The sequence below is a fragment of the Arvicanthis niloticus genome, chromosome 1 (genome assembly GCF_011762505.2).
Source record: "Arvicanthis niloticus isolate mArvNil1 chromosome 1, mArvNil1.pat.X, whole genome shotgun sequence".
NCBI lineage: Eukaryota > Metazoa > Chordata > Mammalia > Rodentia > Muridae > Arvicanthis > Arvicanthis niloticus.
The window spans coordinates 9495375-9509513 of NC_047658.1; the positions used below are offsets into that span (position 1 = coordinate 9495375).

General features: G+C 53.2%; 1 protein-coding gene across 2 annotated transcripts; it reads right to left on the minus strand.

Moving 5' to 3' along the window:
- Window positions 1-1172: 1172 nt before the first annotated feature.
- Scn1b (sodium voltage-gated channel beta subunit 1) lies at window positions 1173-10854 on the minus strand. Of its 2 annotated transcripts, none has more exons than XM_034485958.2 (6): window positions 10523-10854; window positions 8977-9143; window positions 7279-7519; window positions 2352-2493; window positions 1874-1945; window positions 1173-1785 (listed from the first exon to the last, which is right to left on the minus strand). In XM_034485958.2, exons 1-5 carry the CDS (start codon window positions 10560-10562, stop codon window positions 1879-1881), a joined length of 657 nt encoding a protein of 218 aa, XP_034341849.1. In that variant the 5' UTR covers window positions 10563-10854; the 3' UTR covers window positions 1173-1785; window positions 1874-1878. The 2 variants fall into 2 exon arrangements, with proteins under 2 accessions (XP_034341849.1, XP_076788184.1); XM_076932069.1 differs by lacking the exon at window positions 10523-10854 and adding an exon at window positions 10144-10196.
- Between the last annotated feature and the right edge of the window lie 3285 nt (window positions 10855-14139).

The window sequence follows — 14139 nt, forward strand, 5'->3', positions numbered from 1 at the left end:
GAAGGGCGGACCCCAGGACAGGCTGCCACAGAGGCCACCTGGCTGATGGGGCGGGGCCCGCAGGGGTTGGAGCAGGCAGGCTCAGCTACTAACCAGGCCTCCCACCTCCACTGGGACTCAGGTGTATCTGTGACAAACTTGGGAGTGCTCAGGAGCCCTAAGGCTGGCATTCCAAACTGGAGGAATGAGGTGGAAATTTCTGGCTGCCCCCGGTCCGCCATGCTTGTAGCCATGTGGTCCTCCATTCGAATTTTCTTCCATGCCAGTCCCCTACCCTCCTCTGATCCTGTTCATACCGCCATGGGCCTCTAGCCCTTCCTGTCCCTAGCGGGGCCCAGCCCCTCCCCCAGCCACTTTCCTACAAGTCACGGGGGTGGTTTGTTTTGGCAGCCGCTGTGCTGCCTGCCCAGTGACCTCTGGAGCCCGGAAAGTCCTGATAGGGGGATGGGGGCTCTGCCCTGAAAATGCAACACTGGTTGTCCAGGCCCAAGCTCAGGCCAAGTGGCCGGAAGCGACTAGACGCAAGTGTATCCGGCCCCACCAGAAGCCAAGGGCCACTAGCATGAGACCCCAGAACCGAGCCAGATAAACAGCTCAGAAGGTCTACATCTGCCTGTGGCCCTGCTGGCATCTGAGTCACAACAGCTGTCCCCACACAGCAGGCCACCTGCTTGCCCTCTCTGCCTGTCCCTGTACACCCTCCAGCCACAGACCTGAAGCCTCTCTCAGGCAGGGGCCACACTGGTTCTGCGTGGCTAGTGAACCTGGCTCTTCTCTTCCTCTTTGGTTTCCTTCACACTTGTGTCTCTGCTCCGTCCATCCTTCTTGCTCTGCCTCAGTGTATTGCCCTTTCCATCTTCCCCCACAACACTTTTACTCGCAGTTCTCAGAGTATAGCAAGACCCATAAAACCCTAACATCCAGTTGTCTGTCCCGCGGATCACAAAGCCACCTTCCAGCCTCCTATCCTGAGTCTTACTCCATGAAATAATGACTCACAGCATTAACCAAGCTCGAAGCCACTTCAATAGCTCCAGGTGGCACCCTTAAATGTGGCAGTCACTGCTGCTTGCTGGGAATGAAGATTCCCAAGACACACCATCATGAGGCCCAGTGTTGGGGTTGAGGGGTGGGGGTGGGAGGGCTGAGGGTGTTAATGAGAGAATAGAGACTCGAGTCCAAGAATCTTTATTTCATGAACAAAAACTACTTCTGTAAAGAGAGGAGGCCGAAGAGGCCCTTCCCAAGAGACCACAATTGAAGGCTGGTGAGAGAGGGCGGGTGGGCCAGGGCTAGGAGTTGTCACAGGGAGGGAACCCCAGGTCCAGCCGGAGGAAGCGGAGGGGAGATGAGACCCAGAACCCCCTGCCCACTACTGTCCTTGTCCCGACCCCTCTTGACCCCATCAAGCAGGGGTGGGGCCGGCTGGCCCGGCAGTGCGTGTGGGAAGTGGCCTTGTGCAAATCAGCAAAAAGAAGGGGCGGGGCCTGCCCCCTCGCCTCACCGCCCCCTCCCCCAAACAGGCAGCAAAAGCAGGGTGGGGCGGCCATATTGCTTCACCCATCATGCATGGCGGTGGGAGGGTAGGTGGGAGGCGGTGGGTGAGGTGGGATCAGTCCCTGCCCGCTCCCACCCTGGTGGCTCCACTGCAGAACTGTGAGGCTGGGGAGACCGATGGGCTGATTCCCCACTGCCGGGGGAGGGTACCCACCAGGGGCTGATCCCCACTGCAGGGCGGGAGGGTACCCGTAGGGGTTGGCTCTTCCTTGAGGCGGAGCCCAGAGCCTGCAGGATAAGAAGTGGAGACTTAGGAGTGTGTCTCTGATCCCTCCTGGCTGGCGATGCGCAGACCCCGTCGGCCCATCAACCTTACCAGAGCTATTCAGCCACCTGAACGCCTGTACAGTTCTCTTTGCTCTCGGAGGTAATGGCCAGGTATTCCGAGCTGTGCAAGAAAAGGCAAGGCAGACAGTGACCCTCCGGGCCCAACCCTGAATAGAACACGGTAAACTTGTGTCCCTGTCTTAGAAACGCAAGGCTCCCGAGACTAGAGAGGGCTGTGGACTGTGCCCCCAATCCTCCGAGTATGAATGAGAGTCCTCTAACGACAGGGCATCTCTGGGACATTCAGGAAGCTGTGGAGACACAGGACCTACAAGCTGTAACTCTGCCAACCAGAAGGCTTGGGTTCGAGTTCCGGCTTCGCTGCCTGACAGCGGTACCACCCTCCCGTTCTCTGGGTTTCTGTTTTCCTCATCCGCAAGCAACTACCCTAGTCGCCTCTGACACAGATACTCTGAGCGACAGATGGCACCTAGGTGGCCCCGGCCCTCCCTCCCAGACCCACTCACGCGTTCTCTTGCGCAGCAGCTTCCGTGGCAGCAGCAATCTTCTTGTAGCAGTACACCATCTCTGCTACCAGCCATATGGTCAACACCACGATGAGCACGTACATCATGATCTCTGACACGATGGATGCCATATCTCTGTTGGCTACAGGGCCGGACATGGTTAAGGAGGTGGCAGAGGCCCTAGCTCAGGGAGAAAGAACCGCCCCCACTGTGGAAGTACGCTTGCTGTGTGAGCTCAGGCAAGTGGTTCAACTTCTCTGAGCTTGGGCCACAAAAAAAGGTAACCATGTTGGTTTCTAGAGGTATTACAGTTACTCTGATAGTGACAAGGTGCTTGGATAGGCCTAGGGTCAGTGTGCCTCTATGTGGCATCTGCAACATTCAGGAAGGGCGAGGGGAAATGGAAGGAGGGAGCGAGAGAGGGAAGAAGGGAGGGAGGGAGGGAGGGAGGGAGGGAGGGAGGGAGGGAGGGAGAAACGGAGAGCCCCTAAAGACTGTAATTCTGCAAATCAAAAGCCTTGGGCTCAAAGCTCAACTCTGCCAACTGTGTGACTTTGAGAAAATGACTAAGGTTCTCTGGGCCTCTGTTGCCTCCAACAGCAAAAATAGAAAAACCACCACTACCACCAAAACCAAAAGACAAGCAAACAAGCAAACAAACAGACAAATAAAAAAAATAACAATAAGCAAAAGACCAGTTTCCTATGACAGTGTTCAGCCTGTCAATGACTCTCAGTGGGGGTTCGTTCTTATTACTGTGGTAGTTGGGGGCCATAGGGAGAATGACTGTAGGCTGGAACTTGGGGCCTATGGTTGGGCTTTGGACTGGCTTTGCTTTTTATTAGCTGTGCAATCTCAGGCAAATGACCTCTCCATCCCTGAGTCCCTCTGTCAGAGAATACTCCCAGTTGCTGGGCAGAGGCTCTAGAGAAACATGGAGCTTGGCGGCAGCACTGCTCTGCATTGGCTGTTTGCAGAAAGCCTCTGTGCTTCCGCAGTGCTGGCCTGCCTCCTCAGCTTCTTTTCATGGGGCCTAAATTTAAACTGTAAAGGGAGCACGTCCAGCCAGGGGACTGGAAGGGAAGGGCACTTTGGCACAGGTCCTTAGCCGGATTTGGCTGGTGTCCACCCTGTGTCCCTGGCCCCCATGGGAGCCTGGATCTCACTCCCCCAACCCTCTGCTGGGTCCCTGAGGTCTTCCTTATGTGAGCCTTGTGCTTGCCACCCTGCCTGGATGGTGCTGCTGTTTTTGAGTCAGAGAGAGGGATGGCAAAGTGCAGGGCTGGATGCTCCCCAATTTATTCATTCATTCACTCACTCATTCATTCATTCACTCACCCATTCAACAGGCATTACTCACTCCATGAGTGACCCCTCCTCAGGCTCTGTGTTAAATTATAGTCTTTGTTTGAGAAGGGACTCTCTACTTAGCCCAAGCTGGCCTTGAACTCACAACCCTCCTGCCTCTGCATTCCAAAGGCCAAAAGTTAAGGCATGCTACAGCCATATTCAGTTTGGTTGTCTTTTATATCTACAGCCCATTTTTCCAGACAAAGACTCCAAAGCCCAAAGACAGCTTGGTGCTGAGCCAAAGATGGACAACCAAGATGGGCTCTGGCCTAGGGCTCAACCCCAAGCAGAACTGTTCAGAGTGCATGGCCACAGTCCTGTGGCCAAGGCAAGCCCCAGTAACAGCTGACAAATACCCAAGCTGTGTTTAGCAAGCAATGGGGCATCTCAGGAGGAGGGTCTGTGGGACTCCCCACTTGACAGAGGAGGAGTTGAAGCCAAGGGAAATCCCACTGGATCACATGGGGGGCGGGCAATGACTCCCTTTGGGTGGCTTTTTGAACCCCCGCCCCTTTTCTGAGGACTGAACCCAGACCTTAGACATTGTCTTAACCAGGTTATTGTTCATGTGATGATGGAGTTTTGCCATGGTCCCCAGGTTACCCTTGAACTCTCTGCAGTCCAGGTTTCTGCTTCAGCCTCAGCTGGTATTGCAGACCAGAGACTCCATCTTTGCCTTCTTAAAACACCAGGAATCTCTAAGACTGTCTCTGGTCCCATACAGCAGCCCTCTGTGAGCCAGATTCCTTAGCATCCTCTGAGGCTGTGAGGTTCAGGTCCTCTGGCCTGCTTGTGTGGCACTACTGTTCCCTGTGGTGCTGGGCTGCCTACCCTATCTGTGCTGGGTGATCCAATTGCATCCTGCCACCTTCCACACCTGCCCCATCCCAGGAGGAGCCTTCTCCACCCTTCATCCATCACCATGCTTTGGGATGAATCTCCATTGCGTTTTGGGGTTATTGGCTGATGGATGATGCCAGAAACACAGCAAGACAAAGAGTGGGAATAACAGAGGACCTAGTAGGAGCCAAGCAAGATGGCACGCACCTCCCAGAGAGAGAACCTACATCAAAAAGCCAAAAATAGGGGCTCAGTTTACAGAGTGCTTGCCTAGCATGCAAGAAGCCTTGGTTTGCATCCCAATACTTAACAAAATGGGCAAAGTGGCACAGAGCTGTAATCCTAGCATGTGGGAAGACAGGAAGGAGAATCGGGAGTTCAAGGTCATCCTTGGCTATATAGCAAGTTGGACATTAGCCCAAATACCATTACAGCACCCTGTCTTTCAAAGCCCCCCAAAATCACACATACAAAAATAAAACATTAAAAAAACAAAAAACAAAAAACCATGGTCAGTTGGGTATGGTGTCACACGCCTTTAATCCCAGCACTAGGGAGGCAGAGGCAGGTGGAACTCTGAGATGGAGGCTAGCCTGGTCAACAGAGAGAGAGTTCCAGGACAGCCAGGGCTACACAGAGAAACCCTGTCTCCAAGAAAACAAAACAATACACATTAGCCTTTGAAATGTGGTAACTCACACCTATAATTCCAGCACTCAGGAGGCTGAGGCAGGAGAACTTGTTTGATCCAGAAGGTGAATTTGAGGTTAGTATGAGCTCTGTAAGTAGAGGGCATGCCTCAAAATAAACATATACGTAAGGAAGCAAATATCAGAATATAATATGATATGATATGATATGATATGATATAATATAACCACCGAGGTGGCTTGGCAGGTTAAGACTGGCTGCCCAGCCTGACAACCTGAGTTTGATCCCCAGGGTTCACATGGGTTAACCGACTCTTCCGAGTGACTCCACCTGTGCACCATGCCATGTGCGTGCCACATAGTCCTGCTCCCCCCAACACACAAAATAAATGAAGACATAATTTAAAATGTAAAGAAGCAGAATTATGATCCAGCAGTAGAAGATGCTAGATTCTTCTGGAAACATGAAGTCAACGGAAAAGGCTCTCTGTGTTCTGAACACAGACTCCGTGCAGGCTCTGAGAGTTATAATAGAGCAGAGAATGTGGATAAAAGGCAGGCTTTACAGTCTCGGAGGCCTGAGCTGGCACCTCTGCTCTGCACATGCCCTGAGTAAGGGCCCCCATGAGACAGAGACTGACTGTGTTCTCCAGCTTCCCCCTCATAAGCTGGGGTGTGTGAGGCATGGTATCAGGGCAGCCTCAGCTCTGGGGAACCCTGTCCACACAGGCAAAACTCCACTTTTTGTGGCCACTGCCTACCACACACGCAGCATGGTGACATCCCTGTGACTCCCTTGAATGTGCCTCTCACTTGCCCTTCTGTACCATTTTGATGAGAAACATAAAAAGAGCTAATTATAAAAAGGATCCCGCAGGCTCTGGCTGACGGACGGAACACATACGTGCTTGAGAAGCAGACTGGGGAGGGAGTGCTAACCCAGGCAGGGCTGGGTTCAAATCCAGGACCCAGTCAGGTGACTTGGTCACAGGAGTTAAACTTCCTGAGCCTTTGCCTTTGGGTCCATAAAATGGGGATGGTGAAGCTCCTTCCTCAGATGCTGGTGGGAGGGCCCAAAAGCCAGAGGTCAAGGTACCAGATCTGGGAAAATGCTCACTGCTACAGGCCCCCCAGTGACCCACTTCCCAGAGTTCTTCACTACCTTCAGGCTTGGAATAGCTCCCTGACTTTCTACAATAGGACATAGGACTCTGGAAAATTCCTTCCAGTACATGTTGATCAGAAGATGGTCTATTCTGTGATAGTGAGACATGCCTGTAGTCTTAGCAATTGGGAGGCTGAGGCAGGAGGATCAAGAGTTGGAGGCTAGGGGCTGGAGAGATGGCTCAGCAGTTAAGCACACTGGCTGCTCTTCCAGAGGTCCAGAGCTCTAGTCCAGCAAACACATGGTGGCTCACAATCTCTGTAATGTGATCTGATGCCCATTTCTGTAATGTGAGTGCAGATAGAGCACTCATATACATAAAATAAATAAATCTTTTTTTAAATGAGAATTTTAGGATATATCTATTTTTTAAAAAGTTTAGGATATACCTATTTAAAAAAAAAAAAAAGAGTTGGAGGTTAGCCTGGGCTACAGAGCAAAACCCTGCCTCAAAACTAAAAAATAAAATGGTTTGGTGAAAAGGTTCAAGGCAGCTTAAAACAAGATGCTGGTTCTGCTCAGGAGCACCACAAGCCTCTGCTATTCCCATTGTGGTCCCAGATAAGGCCTCCATCCTCTTCTCACCCTCTCCTCTCCTCTCTGTAGGGCCCCAGCTGAGGGATATATCAAGCCCTATAGAATATTCTCTCTGGTCCCTGGGAACAAGCTTGGGGCTCAGAGATAGGAATATACCTGTTAGAGTTCACACAGCATGACTAGTCTGATGCACAGATCATTTGTCAGGGGAGAGGCCTAATCTGATCTCCTGCGGGCTGAAGAGCTGAAGATTCCAGAGCCAGAAAAGGGGTGTCCTTCCCCTATGGCTGCGGGGTGTTAGCTGGCCTCCGTGTGGCACCAGCCTGTTCCCTTCTTTCCATCTGTCCCTCCATCTGGCTTGCCAGAGTGACAAGGCTCAACTCACCCTTGTCCACCACCTCCAGGTGGATCTTCTTGATGACGCTGGTGTTGTACTCATAATTATCGAAGAAGAGGAGACGGTAGACGTGACATTCGTAGTCGCCAGAGTGGTTGTAGGTGACGTTGGTGATGAAGATGGACAGGTCCTGCAGGTCCTTGGTGCCCCGACTACCGTTCCATACCACACGGCCCTCAAAGCGCTCGTCTTCCTCCAGCTGCAGTACCTCATTCTCATAGCGTAGGATCTTGGGATGGTTAGTGATGAGTGTGGTATATGAGTCACCCTCTAGGCCTGTCTTCCATATGTCATTCCCATCCTGTTCCCCATCCTGACCCCCCCCCCCCCCAAGGACAAATGATGCATATATGGAATCAGCATCTTTGGGGTTTATTTGGTTTTTTTTTGTTTTGCTTTGTTTTTTAGTTAGTTTGTTTGTTTATTTATTGTTCTGAAATTGTAATCTTTGTACATGCCAGGCAGGGCCCTGCCATTGAGCCACGCCCCCAGCTCCTCACTGTGGGATTCTAGGCAGGGGCTCTACCACTGAGCCATGACCTCAGGCCCTCATGGATTTTAGATGAGCTGAGCTGTAGAACCTACTCAGAGTAGAATAGGCTCTACTCTGACTCACACTCAGAGCTCCTTATTGTTGACTTTTTGGCAAGGGCTCTATTGCTAAGTCCTGCCTCCAGTTTCTTACTGGGGGATTTCAGGCAAGCGCTCTCTCCTTGAGTCATGTCCCCAGTCCAAACTCAGGCTTCTTGACTTTGGACAGTGAGAGATCAAGGAAGTTGAGAGCCTGCCTGGGACCATGGCAGACCCTGACTGCTCTAACCCTGTGACACATATATCCACACAGTTTCACAGCTGAAGCCTGCCTGGCTTCCGAAGCCCCTTCTCTCTACACTTCTTTCCCAGGCTCCAGTCACCTCTCCCAGTCTCTTTCTCCTGCCATGTGCACATTTCAAAATACACACGCAGTGCCAAAGCTTCTATCCTCCACTCTGCTCTGTGACTGCCCAAGACATTTTTGCTGCTGCCAAATAATTCCAGTGACAATTTTTGACATTTTCCCCCCTACCAGCCATATGCCAGCTGCATCAACTCATTCAGCCCTCACACAGACCTAGGGGGTTGAAGCCAGCAAGATGGCTTAGCAAGTAAACGTGCTTGCCACCATGCTGGCAGCCTGGGTTCGATCCTTCTGACCCATGTGGTGGAATGAGAGAATGGACTCCTAAAAGTTGTCCTCTGATCTCCACACACATGCCATGGCATGTACACACACACACACACACACACACACACACACTCTAACAATAAATGCAATTTTTCCTAAAATACGGAGTGGCGACCACAGCCCCTCATTGTTACAGCACTGGGGACATGTACTCAGTGATTTGCCTAAAGTGATCAGCAGTCTGTGGTGATCTAAATCCAGGTCATTCACCATATCACTACATCCTACATCCTCATCACTAGCAAAGCACTCAAACAAGCCAATCGCATGCCTGCAATCCGGGCACTCAAGAAGCCGAGACAAGAGGATTGCCAGGAGTTAGAGCCCAGACCAAGCTACTTAGCAACACCCTTTCTCAACAGCACTAAAAGCAATACCCAAGCAAACAAACAGCCTTGAGATCCAGCACTTCGGGCTCCACCCCGCACCCGGGTGCTAGCCCAGCCCAGGCACCCACACACCTTGACAAATTCCTCTGTCCCTTTCTGGCGGAAGGTCCACTCCGTGAAGGTCTCCGCGGTAGTCTCACTTCGCCGCTTACAGGAGATACACAGGATTTTGAAGGTCATCCCATACACTGCCTCAGTCTCAGAATCCACCTCCACGCAGCCCCCCCAGGCTGAGGAGACTGTGGACACAATGGGCTCCGGTCAGCGAGGCACCTGCCACCCGAGGCAACACCGGGCTCGCTGCCCCACAGAAACCATCTGTTTCCTTTCTACCCATATTACAGTGGATGCCAAACCTGTCCCTGCTTCTCACTCACTGTATGACCTTGAGTCACCCATCTCCTGAGAGCCTCAGTTTCCCACCTGCCTTTCTCCTGCCTGTTAGGTGGAAGAATCTGTTATCTTTATTCCCAGTAGTTGCTAGGTAGAATAAGCACACTGGAGGCCCCAGGAAGCAGGATGTCACCGTGGTGAGTAACTCCACTGAAGTGCCCGAGTCCTCAAAAAACCAACTGCTTTCTAAGTGGTTAGCATTCCTTATCACTACCACCGTGAAAGAGGTCTGTAGAGCCAGCCATGGGTTGAGAGCTAAGAAGACTGAGTTAGGGGGTTCACTCCAGCCCCGCTTTCTTCTCCCCATCTTCACCATCTTGCCCTGTCTCCTCTTCCGCAGACTCCCTTGCTTCAAGACCTTCACCCCAAGTTAAAAGCTCTTTGCTGCTTCACTCCTGGGTTAGAAGCCTCTGGTTCCTCCTTCACCCTCTTACCTGCCACCTCTTGTGTCCCAGAACGCACTAGCTGATTAAGTCATACCGCCAAGTCTAGCTCTGGGTCTTTTCCTTGACCCCCCAACCTCCTGATCTCCTAGTCTTCAGGGCTTCTGGTTTATCTTCCCTGTTGCCCATGTCTCCCCTATATTTATTCCCCCTAAGGGTCTCTGAAGGTCCCGGCAAGGCTGTATTCCTCCGTCTTCCCATCACTGTGTGTCTCGCCATTACTATTACTGCTGTTGTTTTAAACTCCATCCGGCAGGCATTCTGTCCCTGGGACGGCCTCTCTATTTCCATCCCTTCTTGGTCTCTCCAGATTTTTCTGCTGCTCTCAAGTTTCTCTGTTCCTGGCTCCGGCTCTTAACTCTCTCCCTCCAATGTCCCTATCTGCCTCAGTCTCTCAGTTTACCTCTCTGTCTAGGGCATACCCGGAGTCCTCACTCGGTATCCATGCCTCCAGGTTTGTCTCGGGCCCCAGTCCCCAGGCGCTGCCTTCCCCCACCCCTCACGCGGCTGTGGGTGTCACATTGCAGCCTGCGGGGCTCTGCGAGCAGCTGACTCCGCGTCTCCTCGCCCCCGGCCCGGAGCCCGCGGCGGCACCTCTGTGCCATGTGTTCCCCCTGAGAATCCTCTGCATCTCCACGATGCTTCCATGTGGTCCGGGGTCCCGCGACCCCAACGACCTCGCACCGCGCACAACTTCCTAGGTCGAGACTTGGCGGAGCCCGGGGCAATTGGGCGGGGGGCGTCCCGAGCGCCGATGGCGCGTGTCCCCCAGCAACACTCACCCAGCGCCGCGCCCACCACGAGAGCCAGCAGCGTCCCCATGGCCGCGCAAGGCGGTGGGTGCGCAGAGCGCGGCGACAGGCGATGGGCCCCGGCGGTGACTGGCCCGGGCGCGGGCGCGGCAGCTGCTGCTGGGGGGGCGCGCCCCCCCGCTCCGGTTACCGCCGGGGGCCCAGCCCCGGGGCCCGGAGAGCAGGCATCCCCGCCGCGCGGCGGGAGTCTCGGGATGCTGCGTGCGCGCGCGCCACAGGGCGCATCAAGGCTGCGGCGACCCCTGCCTGGCTCCGGACGCTGTTCGCGCTCGGGCTCCCGGCGTTGGGGTGCGGACCGCGGGCTCCTGCGCACTGCAGCGGCGGCCCGGGAGGGAGGAGGGAGCCGGAGGAGGGAGGAGGGAGCGGGAGGGGGCGGGATGAATCACCGCGGGGGGAGGGCGCGGCCGCCCAGCCTTTGCCGCAGCGGCCCGGGAGGCGCCCGGGCACCGGCCTCTCCGATGGCTTCGTGGCTTCTGAGCACCCATTGCGTGGTCTGGGTCACTCTGACTTCGCCAGACTCTCTGGGGGTGGAGGGACCCTTTCCTCTTCCTCTCCTGAGAAAGGTCATCTCCAGACACCCAAGAGGACTTGGAGGACAGTTAGAGGGAGCAATTTCCGATTTCCTAATTATGGAGGTCAACCTTATCCAGTTCTTGGGGAGATAAGGCTGAGATATCCCAGAGACCTACTTCTGACACCTGAGATCTCTCGGACTGGAGGACTCTGAGCCAGGACCTAAGAGGGCATGGCGGAGTGAAGGGGTCAAGCTAGGTATATATAGAAAACTCCAGACCTCATCCAAGCCAGAAGGGTACCTTGGCATCCCACAGCTCTGGGGGGTCAGAGATGTGGGGTTTCAAAAGGGCCATTCCCGCGATCCCCCGCTGCGACTCTGACGTCATCTTCCCAGCTCTCCTCCCACTCCATCGTCCACCGTTCCTCCACCCCCAGCATACCAGCTCATCACTGCTTCAGGGCTTTTGCCCTACTTCCATTCTGCCTGGACACCCCCACCCCAACCCCCCTACTATCCCCAGGTGATGGAAGGGCTGATTGTGCCGAAGCCCAGGGCTCCAATGTCACCTTCACAGTATTTTCTGTGCCCATTTTGAGTCATCTGCTTCCCTTCTTACTGACAAGATCATCTCGGTTCTTATTTACTTTGTCAGAACAGTGGTCAGTACCTAACATTATGGGGGGTTGTGTTGATTTTTATTATATTTTATTTACTCTGTATGTGTGAGACCACACACCAATTCCAAGGCATATGCGTGAATGAAGGTCAGAGAACAACTCGGGGGAGTCAGTCCTCTTCTTCACTATGTGTGTCCTGTATGTTGACCTTTGGTGGTCATGCCTGGAGGCCAGCACCTTAACCACTAAGCCATCTCACCAGCTTCTCTTGGTTTCTTTTTTAGAGACATAGTCTCACAGGCTGACTTCTAACTGGTGGTCTCCTGCTTCAGTATGTACCACCACCCCACATTTTTATTCTTTTATATAATTTGTCTGTTTGTTGCCTGTGCCTCCTCCTGGGTGAGGACACTGTCCTGTGTCCCAAACAGGTTCCCAGCACCTTAACTTCTGCTAGGCTTATTATAGGGCTCCGGGCCACCAGGACCAAGGTGGGAGAGAGACTCTTGGCAGGGATTGGCTGGCCCTGTCCTAGCTTCCAGTTCTGCATGAAATAAAGTCCCAGAGAAGCCACAGTGTGGGGCAGGTCCAGGACCTAGCGGCAAGGAGCCAGGGACACCAGACACCTTTGCGGTCTGGGCTTTTGCGCCAGCACCTCCTGAGCTGCGAAATTCCTTGTGCAGAAAATAACCCTTTCGCAGTTCCAGTGACCCTGGGTGGGGGCTGGGAGGAGGAGGAGATGGTGCAGGGAGGACAGACCTTAGCAGTGGACACAGGGGCGCCTTCTCACAGCCCTAAGAGACCATTGTCTGAGGAGCCCTGCTGTGGTAGAGGCAGAGCAGCCTTTTACTCTAATGCACTGAATTGTTCTTGCTCCCAGGTGCTGTCCTTCTGCCCCTTTTCGTTTCAGGTATGAGGAGCCAGCTGGAACATGGTGACAGCCTAATCACAGAGCTGCAGTGGAGGCAGGGCAGGCTTTGCCCTTTGCTTGCTCCAGCTCCCACCCAATCCTTGTACCCCACAACATGGCATGTACCCTTCCAGAGGTCCTTCTAGCCTGACAGACTTCTTTCTCAACCCAGGGTTTGGAGGACATGGCTGGCCTCTACCAGTACCTCAGATGGTTGATGGGGAGGCACCTGGTTCTGGGAGGGATAGCATCCTGCGTGTATAAATCTCAAGATCTGGGGCTAGGAAGATGGTTCAGTGGTTAGGAGCATTTGCTGCTCTTGCTGAGGACCCAGGTTCAGTTCCCACCAGTACCCACGTGGTGGTTCCCGACCACCCAGAAACTTCAGTTCTAGGGGACCCAGTTCTGAGAACATGGTACACACACACTCACACAGGCAAAACACTTACTCATGCAAAGAATAAATAATAAATCTAAAACAAAAACGTAAATCTGGAAATGTCAGGGGGAGGGGGGAAATGCCCAGAATATGCCTCAACGGTGGCCTTAGGGGGTTAAGATTTTGTCACAGAGCCTGGCTTGGTGGTGAACACCTTTAGGAGGCACAGGCAGAGGCAGACATTCTTTGATTTTAAGGCCAGTTTGGGAAGTGAGTTCTAGGACAGCCAGGACTACACAGAGAACCTGTCTTGAATCCCCCTTGAACACTCTCCCCCACCTTGCTTCAAAAAAAAAAAAAAAAAAAAAAGATTTTGTCCCACCATGAAATACACAGCTTGGTCCCCACTGGTTCTCCCTACACGAGTTTCATCCTTCTAATTCTTCTGTGGTGAATAGTTTGACTTACTCTGTGCCAAGACTTGTTAGGAGTCACATAAATGCTGATGAGCCTGGGGTGCAGGCCTGACATCCCGGCTCCTGCAGAGCTACGGTAGGAGCAGGGCAAGGTCAAGGCCCTACTGGGGCTTTACTGGGTGAGTTTAAGGCCAGCAGGCAATTTAGTGAGACCCTATCTTACGACAGAAAGGAAATTAGGGATCTAATCATTAAATCTGACTAAAAGCGGCCCACACCCTGGGGAAGTAGAAGCAGGCGATCCCTGTGAGTGCAAGGCCTGCCTGGTCCACATAGTGAGCTCCGGGACAGCCCGGACATTCACAGTAGAACCTCATTCAAAACAAACAAACACAAAATGTTAAATTAAGAAATAAAACAAGATGTGAAAAGCCTGGGTGTGAGTGGTACACAGTGGTACAGTGGGTGCCTAACAAACGTGAGGGCCTTAGATTCAATCCCCAATACCCAAAGGCCACATGTATCAACTCTTCAAGTCTCTTTGACGGCGGTTCTCAGTGTGACTCCCCCATGTTCATGGGCTCCCACTACGGCTGCTAGGTATTCAGGCCACTGGGGCAGCTGCTTTGGGCTTGGATAAGGCAGAGCTGGGCTTGATGACAGGAACAGGACTCCAGGACCTGGATCATGACGGCAGGGTGCGTGGGAAGCCCCCATCTGCTCCCAGGACCCCACAGGCACAGCCATA